The sequence below is a fragment of the Epinephelus lanceolatus genome, chromosome 2, assembly GCF_041903045.1.
Source record: "Epinephelus lanceolatus isolate andai-2023 chromosome 2, ASM4190304v1, whole genome shotgun sequence".
NCBI classification, from domain to species: Eukaryota; Metazoa; Chordata; class Actinopteri; order Perciformes; family Serranidae; genus Epinephelus; species Epinephelus lanceolatus.
The window spans coordinates 38,774,801-38,793,173 of NC_135735.1; the positions used below are offsets into that span (position 1 = coordinate 38,774,801).

At 40.6% G+C, this 18,373-nt stretch overlaps 2 protein-coding genes across 2 annotated transcripts; both read right to left on the bottom strand.

The window, feature by feature from the left end:
- Positions 1-217: 217 nt before the first annotated feature.
- Positions 218-5,727, bottom strand: tm2d3 (TM2 domain containing 3). The gene is made up of 6 exons (XM_033635912.2): positions 5,572-5,727; positions 4,879-4,980; positions 3,901-4,061; positions 3,421-3,595; positions 1,784-1,859; positions 218-1,641 (listed from the first exon to the last, which is right to left on the bottom strand). Exons 1-6 carry the CDS (start codon positions 5,708-5,710, stop codon positions 1,476-1,478), a joined length of 819 nt encoding a protein of 272 aa, XP_033491803.2. The 5' UTR covers positions 5,711-5,727; the 3' UTR covers positions 218-1,475.
- Positions 5,728-6,450: 723 nt separating this feature from the next.
- tars3 (threonyl-tRNA synthetase 3) lies at positions 6,451-17,996 on the bottom strand. The gene is made up of 19 exons (XM_033632520.2): positions 17,656-17,996; positions 17,261-17,347; positions 16,917-17,104; positions 16,550-16,673; positions 16,186-16,310; positions 15,937-16,054; positions 15,540-15,604; positions 15,342-15,420; positions 14,963-15,109; positions 12,961-13,059; positions 11,130-11,296; positions 10,840-11,002; positions 10,540-10,677; positions 9,065-9,142; positions 8,871-8,971; positions 8,412-8,516; positions 7,931-8,003; positions 7,686-7,800; positions 6,451-6,995 (listed from the first exon to the last, which is right to left on the bottom strand). Exons 1-19 carry the CDS (start codon positions 17,974-17,976, stop codon positions 6,847-6,849), a joined length of 2,442 nt encoding a protein of 813 aa, XP_033488411.2. The 5' UTR covers positions 17,977-17,996; the 3' UTR covers positions 6,451-6,846.
- Positions 17,997-18,373: the final 377 nt, after the last annotated feature.

The window sequence follows — 18,373 nt, forward strand, 5'->3', positions numbered from 1 at the left end:
CAATATAGAGATGGTTGTCAAAATTATGTTAAATCTCTTTAATTATTGGCTTGGTCCCCTTTTCTGATGCTTTCAAAATCCACTTCTCTTTTTGTAAAACCTGGAGAAGTGTGGCGCCATTAAACGCTACCATAAGCCGTGTGAAACGTTCAGCCATGGTTCTCATATATCCACTGACAACCTGTCCGTACTGCCAGTACAATTAAATAACCACATATAATATTTCACAATTTTATTTACATAACTTAAAAAATGTCATTTACAGTGTTTGAAACAGATTAAAACTACCTGACACTGAAAACAGAAAACGTATTTACATGAAGTGAGAGGTGTGCACATTGGTGCCACACAGTATCAGGCTTAGAGTTTACAGTGTTAGTACACAGTTTTTCTTTTACCATGTGAAGAATGAAAATGAGTGAGGGAAAAAACCAGTTGTATACACAGGATATCTCCAATATCTCCAACACGGGAAACCACAAGTAACTGCAGTTTGCTTGTGCAACACATTTGAAGTGTTTCAATATTAATCATGTACAAACATACACTATGAGAGATTATTATCTCTGCGTCTCCCAAAACTTAGACTACATGTTGTGAGTAAGTGATGATATATATTATGGAAGAAGTTTTCGCCCCTGCACTTCTCTCTGGTTCTCTACCAGTTCCAGTTGCTGTTTGAAGATACAGTAGCTCTTACAAATTTACTTTACAACATGTGAAGTTTATCAGTGAACTTTAACTTCCCAACATTTAAGCTTTTCAAAAGCCATCGTATCATTCATCTATCCCTTAAGGCAATGTTTTTACAGTAGTGGCCTGACTCAATGTGGGGAAAAATAAAGCACATGTAAAATAACTGTTGAACTCATCCACAAGACCAACTGTCTGTTGTCAATAGAAAATACCTGAACAATTTCCCTTCTGCATATTCATGCTTTCTTTCAGGACATAAATATTACCTCTCAGCATGTCTGCTGTGACTGGTATCCCCATGAAAAGCTCTGTAGCCATGGTTACCATTTGACCCCCCACTGACGCATTTACCTTGCAATAAGGAGGGAGCAACACATGCCTCCAAGGTGGCAGGATATCTGTGAAAGAACTGCTCCATGGGAAACCAAATCTATCTATGTATCAGTGTGACGGAGTCTGACCATCATTTAAGTCAAACCAACCAGATAGACGTAATGACTGGCTTCTCATCCTGCTGCACAGATTCATCTACAGAATCTCGACGGGAGATGGATACAGAACGATTGGGATTGATCTGATGGTTTGTGTGGGTAGAGACATCGTTGGTGTAATGAGGAAAACACTTCCTGCCTGTTAGCAGATGGGATGAAGACGTGTTGCACAGCGAGCTCGGGCAAGCAAACGTGCCAAGAACACAGCATCTCAGATCTTCAATCTTTGAGAGTGAAGCGGTGTGAAGGGGAAGAGAGCACAAACCATCCAGCCATGTCTCCAAAACTTCAGATATAGAGAGAACCGTCAGCTGGTCCCACATAACCAACCCCTATCAGAAGAACATCTATCAATGTCCAAATGCCCAGGCCTCCAAAGCTGAACAGTTTGCCCAGACCCTCTCTCCATTGGCCCAGATAAAACCGATCAGCCCCAAAGCCGCCAAGAGTAATGCTGCAGACGGACATGAGAGAAAAACACACAACAAAGTTAGAGATGCTATTAGAGCACACATCCTGATTCACATTGATTTTTGTACAATGTTTCAAGCATCGAAGCAAGTCATAACTCTGGACATACTAGAAGCAGGTTTTACCTGAGTGCTAATGCTGTCGACCATTTGTATCCTCCAGTCCAGTTACAAAATAAACGTTTCTGAAAACGTCTTTTACCTGCAGAAGAAAAAAATAAATATTAAGTGGAAACAGACAGTGGTCCTGAAGTTCAAAAGTTTTCACAAATTGAGAAGACCACAATAATATTTCAGGAGTTCTGAGAGTTCAACATGACAAAAGTGAGTAATTGATAAACACATGATCATTTTTTGGGTAGCGTATTCCTTTAAGACTCGTCATTAAAGCTGCAGTAGGTAGAAAGCCTGAAAACGGTTGATTTTTGAGTCTCATCTAAGTTAGGTTTCGTTCGTCTCCGCCCTGAGCCCCTCCTACCAGATGACTATTTTATCCTACTTGGTTCTATTTCTCCTTCTCTGGGAGCCTCGGCTCTCCCTCACCGCGCAGCAGCCCGCCCCATCCCTCCCTCGCGGCCCCGCACATATACCCCCGAGGCTTGGCTCTCCCTCTCCGCGCAGCAGCCCTCCCCATCCCTCCCTCGCGGACCCGCACATACTCCCGAGCCTCGACTCTCCCTCACCGTACAGCAGCCCGCCCCGCACATACCCCCTCGGCTCGGCTCTCCTCCGCGGAGAGCCCTCGGCTCCGCTCCCCCAGCCAACCCTTGCGCCCTCCGGCCGGGCCCAGCCCCACATCACCCTTCCCCTCCCTCCGGGGCTCCGGGGAATCGAGTTCTGTCTTCCTTTTTTTGGGTTGTTTAGCCGTGTAGGCAGTTGCTGTGGTGGAATAGCTATTTTACCTGGTGCACTGTTCGCCATTGCCACTTGCTCTCCCCTTCTGCTGGCGGCACGGGAACGCGCATATGCAGTAGAACAGCCAATAGGAACGCAGCGGTCTGAGCTGACCTTTGATTGGTTGATGCACATCGGCATGATACTGATTCTTTAGAGGCTGAACACAGAGCCATGGTGAGGTGCAGAAACCTATTGTTTGTCTCAGACCACTTGATTTACATTATGCTTAGAGGATATTATACAATTTTTATTCAGTTATACCAAAACAATGTTGCCTACTGGAGCTTTAAGTTGCTAAGAGCACCTTTAAAAAAAATGCTGAAAACTTAATCAACACAATGGGTGGGACAGGTCTTCTTTTTCATTAATTAACTTGCAACATCCACCAAAATGGGCTGACAAGTAACAGGTCAGCTGGTGGCAAACAATTATAAAAATACTTTTTTGGGGATGTATAAATACCGCTGCCAAAGTAGTTAATTGTCATAGACAAAATATAGTACACACTATGTATTTGCTCGATTTACAGCTGGTGATGATTTGTATGGTAGACCTTAGGACAGCAATAAGAAATAGGACTGAAAACTGTATGATCATAATTATTCAACAATATTATTTTTAGATCGCATTAATCATCAACTAACAGACAGCCAAACCCTGCATAGGAAACTGAATGGTATCCATGCATGGCTAACAATTCACATTTTTGCTCTCAGCAGAAGGGTCACTTTGTACATTTTAACTGAGAATATCTGTAAATATCTAATTTCCCAAAACAGCTATGTCTACAGTGCCTGACTGAGACACAGCTGCCCCACTGAAGGCAAATACATCAAGCAGGCTTTACAGCAGAGCCTTTATCATACCTAAACAATGCACATGTTCTAACACGTCACAGGTGGCGTTGTAGCGCTTGCGTGGGCAGGACACTGTCATACAGTTGGTGGAGTTTGAGCAGCGATACTCGGCGGGGTCCAGCTGCCAGCAGAACTGACAGGTGATGGAGAGGGAGAAGTTGGTTTGCTGCTGTCCCGACTCTCCCTACAAACAAAAGGAAAAAAAAACACGTCATCAATACACAGATATTCACATGTTAAAGCACCGCAGCTGTTTCTTTACATCACTAATATTCTCACCACATGCAACCATGTATCTTGGGGACTTCTGTCAAGCAATGTTTAGATCACTCTCAGTTTCATGGCAACAACAAGCACAACATGACTTGATGAGCCATGTTTCATTTCCCTTTTCATCAGTCAGCTAAACAAGGTCTAGACTTCTGAGTGAAAATCTTCCACTCTTACACTTTGCTGCATGGATCTATCACAAGATTAACTGCTACTCACTATACAGTGAACTCCTTTTTTGGGTTTACAAGTGAAAGATGCTGGTTTCTTGTAGGTGCAGTTGTGATGGTAATTGCAGTGCATGCAATCTGCTGGCAGGCGACTACACTCCCCCCCACTAGGACACTTGGAAGTATAGCTCTCTTCATCTGCGGGAGACACTGCAAAAAAAGAAAACATTAGGTAACAGATGTTTTTCTCCATTTCTAACTAGAATAATCAATGTAATGTAACACAGCTTTGATGCAAATTAATTTATGACTTTATGTCTGGGAGCATTAATGGGTGTGGCAATACACTTGTCAAGTTTTGAAATGACTAACGCTCTGCACTCAACAGAAAGGCCAACTTGAGCAAGGCCATACACTCCTGTTTTTTCTACCTCAAGGCTGCCTGCTAACCAGCAAAGAATAAGATGTAGTTCTATTAAAAACACGTCAAAGCCTAGCCCTAGACAACAAAAGAGCATTATTCTCTTTGAATTGACGTAGGAGGGTAAGAGAGAAAATACGATTTTATATTGAAAACCTAAAATATAAACAGAGAAAATACATCTGAAAATTGACCAGCCCTGCCTAGATTAGCTGCTATTTCTCTGCTCTTGTTTATATGTAATAACATAGACAAATTAAGTTTTAGGAAGATAGCTACTGTATCACATTACAGAGGTTACATTACCAGAATACTGACATAGATCTGCACTGATTTGCTGTTTATAATCTTGGGTTGTGTGTGAGGAATCCCTTTCTATTACGTCGCACACCCCTTTTGTTGGAAAATGCTCTCAGGGTCTGTATGTATGATTTCAAATAATCAAATCATTGAAATGTCAACATGGTATGTCTAATTAGTGCTTTATTTCTTTGTAGGTATAAAGACACAATCTGAGAGTAGGTCCCTTGATGTGTTCAAGAGAAACTCTAGCTCCAGGTTACAGTCAGTATGAGTAATGTTGCTCTATAAACTATAAGAGTTTACCTGAGGCTGCTGCAGGGACCACTGGGCTGGTGATGACAGGCCCATGCTGGGCATCTCTGGTGTAGTGAGGGTCCTGGCCAACATGAGGAGAGCTCAGGTAGCCTGACAAAAAAACGCCAATGAAGAGGATATAGTTCATCACACTGCTATAACCGTGGTTAAAACCGTTAAAACCTAATAACGTTAACTTACATACAATACGTAACTTATTGTGCTGACTATGGTTAAGTGATTACCACTAAAGTTTAGCGTGTTCCAGGACAGACACGCCAGTAACGTACGGTTGAATATAACTCAGACACCTGGTACATGTGTAAGTCGTTAAATAGGATTCTATTGTAATTAAACATCAAACGTTAAGCTAAGCTAATCACCGAGACGTTGACTGGCTCGTGACACTTCTTGCAAATTAGCAGAGGCAGCAAATTGTTAGCTGTCATGTATTGTAAATTAAACAGTATATAATTAACCACACATGTCTGCTAACGTTATATGAGACAAACAACTGTTAAATCAGCGCTACTATCACAGCATCCTGTGTTTTCATTGCTAACTAGCTAGGTGCACTGGTGTTAGCTCGCTAGCTAGCCAGTTGCTAACTTAGTGGATGGAAGCTAACGTTAGTATGCTAACGACAAAACGTTTACACGCGAGTCAGGCTGGTTTTAACCTGTACATGTCCACGTAACATACCGTTAACACACTGTAAGACCAGGTCCAGCAACAAAACGGAAACTATTCCGAAGGTTTTGAAGCACCGTCCTCGGTCCGGTCTCCAAATCTGACAGATAGTGGCCATTATTGCAGACAGTAGAGTGAACCTATGCTGCATTCAAGTGATGTAGGGAAAAAACAGAACGTCAGCGATCCTCTGCTAGTCTGAGGCAAGGGGACTGCTCGCTTTTTTCTTTGGTTGTATGGTCAAAGCCCCGAAGATGGAAGAAATACTCAGCTGACACTAACTGGTCATAATGCGTTTAATACACTGATCCATTCACATACGTCTTAGATTAGATCTGCACTTCGCAAATAACAATAAACCACGTTGTTGTCACTTCGAAATGCCATTTTACCAGGATAGTATTGAGTTTTTGTGCCATCTTTCTGATGACTATGAACGCAGCACAAAGAGTAGCACAACTTCCTGTTTCTCATCTTTTTACGCTCACTGTACTTCTCCTGTAATGATGTCACATTTCATTTGGCGTTTGAAGGATATTAATTCTGTAGGGTGACACTAAATGTCTTCTCATGCGCACAAAAGCACTAATATGGAAACAGGAAGTAGGAGAGAAATAAATTTTACTGTCTGACACTGTCATATGTTCCTGATCTGTTCCTACATGCTGAAAAAAGGATGTGGCTCTGTATTGCTCAATAGATAATAAAAAAAACACCTGCTTAGTTTCAAGACATTTCTTTGGAATGAGTAAACCTATTCCTGGAAGGCTGCATGTCTCTACAAAATAATCCTATTGCTGTTTATCATGATGTAATTCGTGTAAAAACACAAGATAAGATAAGATAAGACAATCTATTCTGATGTGAAAACAGAACAACAAAACACTCACATTCAGTAGATTTTTTTTATTTCTGGGATTTCCCCACAGAGACAGACCTTTGTGACAAATCAGTGCCAAGTTCACAAAACCGTTATTATGACAATGATCACATTGTTTCCCTTAATTACCAAGTGACTTCCCATACCGACAGGTTTTAATTACGTCCACAAACTTGTCCATTTCCATCCTTCATACATGATCAGTGGGCATTTCTGAGTTGTTTTGTAGCCATTCATCACATTTGCTTACAGAAAATCATCTCATCATGTCCTCTGTTTGATTTCGGCTCTATGTACTACACCTTCACTGTACCATCTTTACATGTCCCATCACTTGTCCCCTCACTGCTCATCTAGCTGTAGCTGAGCAATTCCAGCGCAAAAGTCTGGATTGTTCTTTATTTTGATCAGAACTCCTCCTCTGCGTTTGGACAGCGGCACTGTTTGAGCAGGGTCAAGCGAGCCAGCACCTCGGCCACCGACAGCTCTCCGTGGACTTTGTTGTCTCTCGTGCGCACATTGACGCCGTTAGTCATCTTCTCCTTCTCTCCAACCACTGCCAAGACACAAGAAGACACAACAGCTTGATATGGGCCAAGTCACACCACACACAGCTACCCTAACACATTCCCTGTTTTGTGCCGCTCACTTCAACAACTGTGGGTGGTTAGCCAGCTTGGAGGTCCATTTGCTTTGTAGTCAGCCAATTAAGAAGGTTTATTTTGAGTCATTATTATTCTCAAAATGAATTCACTGACAACCCCACAGTTAAAAAAAAAAGAACAAAACATTCGATTGATCATTTTTGAAAACATCTTGTTTTGATTTCCGAATGCTTATTAACAAAATCTACTGTTGTAACTGCAGATGGATTTTAAAGTCTGCAGTGCTTCTGCTGAAACAATAATGTAACATTGATAAAACTAAAAGCATAAATTATGAAAAAATGCATTATAAAATGGATAATATGGACTAAAAACATGCAAATTAATGAATACACTCATTTCATTAAACATGCTTTAGATGCCTTATCCTCACAGAGGCTGTTGTACTAATCCTCAAGTTTTGCTATGATGTGGTCCTTTACATTTACCTGAATAAATAAATAAATTAAATTAAATTTAAAAAAAAAAACACCAATTAAATGTGATTGAAGGCAACCCTGAAAGCAACAAAAACTGGGGTGAAAATGTAATCAGTGGTCAGTCAGTGCTCTGAAATGACATAAGATGGTAGATTTTCTCACCAAGAATGAAGTTATACTGGGCCAACTGAGCATTACGGATTTTCTTATTTAGAAGACAGCTTGAATCCAGGTCAGCATCTGCCATGAAACCAGCTTCTGTAAACTGTTTGCACACCTGACAGGTGGAGACAAAAAAACAGTTTTTGTTTCAGTGTTTTCACAAATCTGAATGCCACAGATAATTATTGTCTGCACTCATATGATTGCACTTAAATGTGGTCAAGATAGGGAAGTGGAAGACATACCCTCTTGGCGTAATCCTCACAAGAGGGGTTGACAGGCACTAACATCACCTGACGTGGAGAGAGCCACAGAGGCCTATCGGAGGGAAAGACAGAAAGTAATGAAACAGTCGTCACAATGATATACAGGTGTGATAACTTTACCAGTGTCATTTCTCCCTGACGAAAAGGAACCAATAGGTGAAATCTTTATGGAATGGGGATGTTGAAATGATGCCAGAAAGTAGAGAGGACATTATGGTTAAAATGTTATGAACAATACAGTGGATAGTTTGGCCCTCCAATGAGATAGCATGTCACACACAATCACCCTAAAGATTTGTATTAGAATACAAAATATTTAAAGTAATTACATCTGAACACATGAGACAGATCAAAGCAGTGGGCCATATCAGCATTGAGAATCATGGTTTATTTTATTTTTTATTTTTTTTTTTTTAATTGTAGCTATTCAAAGCAAAACAGCAACTAGGAAGCAGCTCACCATTTCCCTGCATAGTTCTCGGTGAGAATGGCAATCATCCTCTCCACTGAGCCCAGGATGGCACGATGGATGATGACAGGTCGTGCTTTGTCATCCCCATCCTTCCTGTAAGACATTGCATCAGAGAGAATATCAAAAGGTTTCTGTGAAATGTGTCACTATGACTGTAAACAAGACTTAATCTTTCATATCTATTATTGCAATATTTGTCTCTATGATTATCCTTATTCATCTATCTATCTTTACAAATTGAAGTTTCTGGAGAGGTAATAAATCAACCTGCCACCTGCTCAACAAGCTTAAATTTGCATGCATCTCTTAACCTCTTAAACAAACAGCTCCTTGAAACACAGCGCACAAGCTGAGACATTTTATTCAGGACAGGATTAACATACAACCCTTGGTGCAGTAAAGCACACAGACTCAGCAGTGTGTCAATGTTTTGATTAGGTGACTCACCCCACAAAGGTCAGGTTGAAGCGGATAGGCAGCTGGAAGTCCAGCTGAATGGTTGCGCACTGGTGGTAACGTCCAATTGCATCTTTGATCTTAATGTCAATCTGCGACAGCAAAGAAAACAACACAGGTTTACAAACCTCAGGGAAGTATTAAAATATTGTTGTGTTTGGCAGCAAATAAAGAAATGTTCTGACCTTAGGTCCATAAAAAGCACCATCTCCAGGGTTGAGTTTCCATGGCTCCCCAAACTCATTCAGGCTGCTCTCCAGTTGCTGTCAAACATGAGGCATATGTTAACATACACTTAAATCTAAACAATGGAAAGCATTCACTGTGAAGCAGGCCAGGTCATTCAGCAGTGCACAACTGAGGACAGAGCATCATTGCCTAATACACTTCTACATTTACATCATAAATGGTACCCAATTTACAACTGTACAAAATGAATGACAGAGATCAAGTCAAACAAATGAGCAATATCTTTTGACACAACTCCTACATAAATTCAAGGAAGTTCACAGTGACTCAGGTCTGACATTACAACTGGTGCTTCATCTTTATGCTCACATTCAGTTGCAATAACAACTTGATCAGTTTCCAGATTTTTTATGCTCTAGTAATTTCATAAAAAAATTGCATTGAAATGAAATGTTGTTTCCTAACTATCAGGCTGCAAAAATCACACGAACATGAATCTAAAACAGACATCCCAGTCTATAATTTCTTACGCAAGATTTTAAACACAAACGTGATGGTGACTGCATTTTAGTCTGTGCCACCAAAGCAGGGTCTAACACCATAAATTGTGATTGTCAAACACTTAATTTCCTGCATTCTGGTGAACTTGTATGCATAACATTTGAGCCTTTTTTGCATCAGTTTATGGAAGAAATGTCACAGTACTTCCTGCTTCAACCATACATAGTTGATTATTCTTCTTTCTGTTTTATGATTGATACCTATAGCCACCACCAAATGCATTTGTTCTAACTACTGAGGGGAATGTGTCCCCTGCAGCATCCACTACTGTAAAATGGAGTGGGCAAAACTTAACCAACACCTCTCAATATAACAGGCTTCAAAACCACTTCAGTGCAATCCATGTTTGGTAAAACTTGGATTACATTCAGTAGCAGGAGGAGGCATTATTGATGAAACTATTTACCCTAAGCTAAACTGTCTTAATTAACAGGTTACATGTATTTTTTTTTAAACATTTTAATTTATCATAGATGTGAAATTGAAGTGCAATTAAAGCCTAACACACTCTGTGCTTTCGGCTTTGGAAAAAACCTGATGTTCAGACTTTGTCCCGTGTGCAGAGAGAGCTTATTTAAAATATATAATTATATTTTTTCATACAGAAGTGACTTTGAGGCTTCCTCTTATTTGATGTGACATTTATTTGGACAGCATAACGGCATGTTGGAAATTCTTTAAAATATAAAAAGGATGCTATTATCCTACATTTAAGGGTTGATGTGCAATTACATTTATGGTTTTGCATTGGCATACTAACCTAAAAACAAACTAACCCTGGCCTGTTTGCCAGCCCCTGCCTAGAAGACAAAGTCAGATCATCATCTGCAGAGTATTTACCAGAATTCGTCTGGTACCTGGAGTTCATTTTCCACCATAAATCATCACTACAATGCATGATGCAGTATACCTTCTCAGCCTGAGTCCACACAGCGATGTCACCCAGGTATTTCTCTGGACGAGTGGAGAGGTGGAGCTGGAAGGAGAATCCAAACACATCATAAACACAGCGGAGGAAGTCCAGGCAGCCCTTCATCTCTGCCTCGATCTGTAGAAAAACAACAAAAAAATAGAAAAGATGATTCAGAATTGAAGGAAATGACGCACAGTAAGTTGGAACTTGTTTTTCTAAACACATGTTCAAAAACTTTATAATTGTCCCACTTGTGTAACAACCCTCGAAAATGCTGACAACTATTGATGTGGTCACCTGATCCATCGTGCAGAAAATGTGAGCGTCATCCTGCTGGAAACGCCGCACTCTGGTCAGCCCAGTTAGTGTTCCTGACAGCTCATTTCTGTGAAGGACCCCGAAGTCTGCCAGCCTCAGAGGAAGCTCCCTCCACGAGCGAGGCCTGTGGCTGTACATCAGACTATAGGACAACCAGAGAACAGGAAATCAAATGACACGCAACACCCTTCAAATACTGTATATGCTGTTTGATTTACAACATTTAGGAGACACTTCAAATGTTTACTCTCTCAGAGATCTAAATTTACCAGTGCCCTGGGCAGTTCATGGGCTTGAGGGCAAAGATGTCATCTTCCACAGGGAAGGAGAACATATTTTCGCTGTAGTGTTGCCAGTGGCCAGATGTCTCCCACAGTTTGCTGTTATAGATGTTGGGGGAGGCTACTTCCTGAAACCCTCTTCTCCAGTACTCATCCTTGAAAAACAAGAAAACCACATAAACAAGGCAAACACGCCAGCTGGACTGCACAGGTACTTTGTTGAGCTGAGCTGAGTCATGACTTCTGGCATGAATCTCGCGCTACTGCAATGGAAATCTGATCCTGTGGGTTTTGTTTATCCGTTTGTTTTCCTTAAGCAAAAACATTTTTATGTCCAGTTGAGCTGTTTTGCAGCCAACAGTGGAGGACTGTTGTTACTGGAAGGATTTTGACTGTGAATATGTGGAGCTGAGTATGAAGCTTAAAAACATCATGCATGCTCAGCTTCACCTGAATAGATACTGTACAATTTAGCAGAAAAAGAGAAAAAAAAACTTGAATGTCACGTGCTTAGTGGTGACTGACTGCTTCTTATCCACTGCAATCATAAGAAGCCACCCTCGAGCATATGAAATTTTCTTCAACCTGCATAGCAGGCTTTTTTTTTTTAAACTTTTTACACAGTGATAACAGACTGAAGTGATGTGATAATGATCTTGCACTGTTTCTGTGCGATATATGTGAGGTCTCCTTGGCTTGGTCCGCTGTGTTGGTGTGTGCTGTGAAAGTCTTCAAGATGTCGACACATCTCCGCAGGGACGTCACAGAGAGTCACACTAAAGTTTGCTCAACTGGCGACAAGACTGCGGTCTGCTCTTAACAGGGAACTTCTGCCCACTCTAACTATCACTTATACTGATTACCAAATGTGAAAATTTGGTGGCTTCCCAAACACTACCTTGTCTTAAAAGAAATTTTTTTGACTTCCATTCCACGAGGCCAGTCGCATGTATGACATATTACCCAGACTCATACTTCACTTTATGATGTTCAGTTTGTCACATATTTGATGCTTGATTGAAAAACCTTTGAAAAGCTCAGGCCACGATGCAGACTTTAAGCAGCAGCAATCAGGACTAGCCTGAGCTATTCTGAGGCTCTGAGCAGAATTTGAACTGACTGAGCTGAACTAAAATATTCAGGTAACCACTACGCTCACAGCTTATCTTGGAGCTCCATGGTGATTGCATGTTTTGCAGAAGTTAAGGGTTAGTGGTCTGCATGTCAATGAGCTGGCAGTCACTACAAGTTCACTGGAAATGTTTTACATAGCTTGAGCCTCAGCACCTCTGGAGTACTTCTTTTTTTTTAAAAAAAAAGACGATCAACATTTTCGATGCTCATTCTGTTTGTGGATTTTGTTCCAACTCAAACTGGTGCTCAGTGATCTTGACTCAAACTCCTGAATGGAAATCCCCTAAATAAGCATTTCTAACCCAATTATGAAAGAGACATGTTTTCTGGAATCACTAAAAAAAGAGCTTCACAATAAATATTTTGTATCAATTTGAAAACAATACAGTGAACTGTAGGATGAAAGACAAACATTTAAACACAATAAAACAGCCCCAAATAACCAATGGTGATCAAAGTCTTCACCTCAAAATCTTTATATTTCTTGAGCTGTACTTACTCATTTTGATGTTGATAGCAATGATATAATACATGCAAATGAATATCAATATACTAATTTTAACTTACAGTGAAGCTTTAAATAAAAAAGCAGACTCTTAAAGAAGTAGGGGATCATTATCTGAAGGCTTGTGCAGTTTAGAATGAACCTCAGCAAATATACAGTAAATAAAAGAAGCACTCGTACCCTGATGAACTCAGAGAGTGTGTTGTAGATGTAGGCTCCACGTGGCATGAAGAAACAGCTGCCAGGGCTGAGATCATGGAAGAAGAACAGCTCCTGATCCTATAAAGCGCACAAAAAAATATAGCTATGTTTTCATGATTTCACATATTCCTATTATCTGCAGCTACACAAGCAAGAAGCACTTCCATAGACAGTGGGGAGTTTTACAACCATCACACAGCAGACCACCTGCGAACGACTGACCGCCTAAAAGAGGTCAACAGAATCAGAGTGGAGACACAGGGAGAGATGGTGGGCCCTGGTAGCTGGCAAAACAGGAAAAACTGTTTCCTTATCTTATTAATTTACAGCACTGTCAGCAGGTCCTGTGATATCTGTAACTACCCTGTGATGGTGACAGTTTTCTTTTTAGGAGCAATGATACAAGTTGTCTCCTTGTGCATGAGTTTATAACACAGCCCCCACCTCACCTCTTTGTCTTTCCATCCTTATGAGCTACAGTAGATAATCACTGAAGAACCAATCACATCTTCATAACAGAGCAGCATGAATCCAACAGAATAAATACTATAATTATGGAACTGCTTTGTCATTTTCACTTTGATTTAATGAAATGAGACTTTGTAATGACGTGTCTCATTTCTGGAGACACCCTTGATCACAGACGTTTTGAACGCGCAAGTAAATTGAAGTGTGGGATTAGAAGTTTGACACATGTCTCAGAAATGTGACTTCAACAAGCAGGGCTTTTGTGAAAAGCTGTCTTGAACTGCAGACTGACTGATGTTTACAGTGCAGCAATAAAGAGAAACCATCTTCTGACAGATTGATTGGTACACTGGTTAAGCCTGAGATGAAACAAAGTGTTAAAACTAACCAGACCAGGCTAGTTTGGAGGGAGAGATTTCCATGGTAACTTAGGCCTTACTTATCTAAACCTCCTTTATGAAACTGAATTACTGAAATAAGCCTGGTGTTAATAGAAATCTTGCTTTAGGAACACCCCTTTGGAGATATTTTTATATTTACACACCAGTGCTTTTATTTCCTCTCTACACATGTCAAAAGTGTCAAGTTCTAACATGTTTGGACAATTTTATTAAAGCGATATGTCAGAGACGCAGACGAATCCCTGCTGGTGCAACTGATGGGATTTTTGTTTTTGGGTAATACAATTGGACTTGATCTAGAGGTTTTCAAAATGTTGTGCTTTCACGATGCACTGTGCAAATGAGAGTCATTTTGGGATCATGCCACAGAGCACCATCTTTAAAACAACATGTCACTGTTGTCACCTCCCTCCAACTGGCCTCGGCAGCGATATCTTGACTCTCGCGTTTATTATGGATCAGTGTTGTTATCAGTGCTGATTGAGGTGCTGCCGTCTGCGTCTCCCATGCTGGGAAACCAGCTGGGGTGCTCAGATGACTCAGTTGCCCCATATGTGCCCATATGAAGAATCACAGCACCCTCTGCTGGTATAAAGCAGCAACTTGATTTAGTGCCAAACAACTTTCACGTCCAAAACTGCGACAAAATTTGATCTGTGGGTGATGTTGTTAAATTATAAAATCCAGCTGACAAAGGTGGTCTATTCAAATCTAACACATTTATAAAGATACTTACAGGCAGATTCAACACAGGGCATTTGTGCCTTCAAAGACTTTGCCAACTTGGTTACATGAGGGGAATGACTTCAACTTTCCTAACCTCTGTGTAATGTTACATTTTGTTTCTATATTGTTGGATGTATGTTTACAGCTCATTTTTGCCTGGAAATTGTGATCCAAGTTCGTTTCAGGGTTTCACCACATCCATAAAACCACAAACCTAAACTCTCATGAGGAAAAACTCCTACAAAAACATCAAAGGAGATGTGTCAGCTGTCACATTATACTGTACAATTACCAATCAAAATTCACTTTGTACTGGGTTTTAGTCTCTGGTTTTAGGCCTCAGCCGGCTGGGTGGGCCTACACACGACCTGCCTACAGTGACTCACTTTGCCAATCTTGCGATGATCTCTGTTCTTGGCCTCCTCCTGAAAGCGTTCCCACTCCTTCAGCATCTTTGAGTCTGGGAAGGAAATCCCATAGATCCTCTGTAGAGTCTCCATGTCGGAGCGGCCCTCCCAGTAGGTTGAAGAGTTCTGATGACAGAGGTAGAAAAAACAGAGGAGCTACAAACTGGGAAGTGTAGTGAGAGGTAAAAATTGTTAAAATACTAAAATTCCTTGTTTAAGTAGTTAGAAAAATTAAGGTAACAGATGACAACATTTGGGGAAAACATTATCTGAGAACATAAATTGGTATGGGACTTAAGGACTTTGGAAAAATAAAAAAAAATTAGTAACATTTGATCCTTTGTGTATTTTTACATACCTTGTAGATCTTCATGGCCTTGATCTTGCCTGTGTGCCTGACATGGGGACCTCTGCACAAGTCAATCAAAGGCCCACATCTAACCAGGATTCAGAAATTACACAAATTAGTTTCACAAAGACCCCAAAATAACTCACACATCCTCCTAAAATAAAGATCTCCAATAATATTTCCTCTTCCTTCTCTGAAGCAACGTACCTGTAGACTGTAGTAGTGGGGGTTTTCACTTTCTCATTCAGAATGCGACACTTGAACTTGTTGTACTGTAAGATGCAAACCCCTTGGGTTAGTTAGAAATTATCCTGAGCAGAGGGAGTAATCTTCACATACGTTCACAACTTTTTTGCTTTAATTTAAAGACTTCACTGTGTTTCTTTTGCCAAATATCAAATACATACATGCAAATAATAATAATAATAATAATAATAATAATAATAGGCAAGACTATATTAACCAGGCTATGCAAGTTTATGGCTAGAGAGCTTTGTTTGTGAAATAGCAATAATAGTTTTAAACTTTTCAAAGACTGGAAAACAAATACACAACAATTAAATCATAATTCACACAAGCAAAGAATCTCTGGCTTGATTCTCACCTTGAACATCTTCAACAGTGTCTCCTTGCTGATCTCAAGCCTCTCAAAGGGCTGTTTTTCTTTTACCACAGCTTTACACAAAGCCTCCAAGTCACCAAACTCATTGCTGGACACTCCCCTGAAAACAGGAATCATGTTCAGTTTCAGTTTTTAATAGACTATGATGTTTGAAAATCATATGATATATCAGAAAAAAAAAAATCACATGTAAGAGCAGAGACAAAACTGATAGTAAAAATACTTGCTCACTTCTGTCCATCCAGGAACATGTCATAGTAGAAACCATTCTCGATGGGTGGTCCATAACACAAACAACCTCCATAAAAATTCTCCATTGCCTCCCCGAGGATGTGAGCACTGGAGTGCCAATACACCTTGGACACGAGATCATGATGTAAATATTACTTCTTGACAAACAAACCCAAGACAGTTTAGTCAAATTAAACCAAGAACTGTGTTTGAACACTGTTGCTTGGACCTTTTTAATACATCAGACACCAAGCTAGGTTTATAACTAGTATAATTAGTATTAGTGAAGATGATAAAAAGGAAAAAAGTGGCTTATTACTATTATTTTTTTTATTAAATCACTTTAAAAGTTCTCTGTACTCACAGCCTGAGCATCCTCATTGTCAAAGCGCAAGATCTCAAGAGAGCAGTCCTGCTCGAGGGGTCTGTCCAGGTCCCAAAGCTCCCCATTCACCCGAGAAATCACAGTGTTGTCAGCCAGGCCCTGGCTGAAAGATCAAGTGTCAGAAATTTGCCTCAGACATGCTGTGTCCAAACTTAACAGAATAATTTCTATAATCATAATGAAGAGAAAGTTTGAGAACAATATTGGAAAAAAGGCATGTGTCTGTAGACAATCTGGCGTTTTGTGGGAAAATAATAAATCATATTGATCATATTGGCGGCCATGTATTGCTGATACAGTGGTTGGCTGAACATTAGTTGATCTGGCCAGCTGTTTACGTACAAACCTGATATCACAAGCCAACTGGTATGGTGTGGTGACCCAAGCTTTGGCCTCCACCTTACGTCCGTCTGGCAGCTCCACAGTAATGGCCTTGTTCTGTGCAGCTTTCTTTGCCAGCAGGGCATCACTCTCCCTCTTCAGCTCCTCATAGAGGCTGAGGCGCTCTGCAACAAATCCAGGCAATGGCTTGTGCTATAGTGGGGAAATATATTGAAAAAACAAAGTCAATAAATTGCCTACATTTAAAAGGAAATCAAGCATGACCATAGTTTGCATTTGGGAACGATAGGGACCATAGCAAAAACATTTGTTCTGTGCTTTTATTTTCTATTTTTTTTTAATAATCACCTCTTTCACACCTCCGCTTCCTTGTCCCTTATCCTGCTTCTTCTCCTTCTTGTTCCTGTCAGCTGGTTTGGTATCCGGGGTTGCCACCTGTATGCAAACACAAAGGGGTGTGTGCGTGCATGTGTGTGTTACACTTACAACAAGCTTTTATCACAATTTCTGTCTGAGTCACATTATCAGGATGTTACAAAGCCAGTGAACATGTCCAGTATACAAGCTGTGAACACACTGTGACACTGAGTGGAGCAGCTATTTCTGGATATGGTGTGGTGTGGTTTGTCATTTGGTTTCACTGGACAGAGGCCCGTTACTCATTGCCTCACTACTACTCACTACCATCATCAAATTACATATTTAAACTGGGTAATATCTTCTGTCACGGTCTTTATTGCTACCTTTTTATCGGCTTGGTTGTTTGTCTGCTGCTTATTGCTGGTGTTTTTCTCCGGAGCTCTGACACACTTCACTCCTTGTGGTTTCTTGCCCTGCGCCTCCTCCAGCGCCAGCTCCGCCTGCAGACCCCGCCGGAGGTGCAGTAGCCGGTATTGTAGCTTCTCATTCTCGGCCCGCAGGCTCTCCAGTTCCGGGGAGACCCCTGTAACACCGCCGGCGTCTAGACCACGGCTTAATCCATCCCGGAGAGTGCAGACTTCCTTAGTGAGGAGCCGAATTTGCTCCTCCTGGCTGGCCAAGCGTGCGGCCAAGCACTCCGCCATCTTTAAATGACCCCTCGATGACAGCTAACTTCCGGTGAAGGCCTTTGAAAATAAAACCACATGAAACAATGTAGTATAATAGGCCTTTTTTATTTTTCAAAAAATTAATAAAGAATATCCTACAAATCGAAATTAGAGTAGATACGCATAAATATGTATATTGCTTATGTTATGAGTGTCAAAATAAGACTAAAGCGAATGTCAAGTAACATTTTAGTAGACGAGTGAACATATTTCTAACGTTGTCTGACAGGATATTATTTAGTTAAAGTTATGAATTATTACGCTATTATGTATCCTAACTACTAGAGAAGTTACTTTAACTATAAAGTAATTACATTGCCGTTACAATACATATATTTCCTGTTATGGAGTACCGACGCTAGGGGGCAGTAAC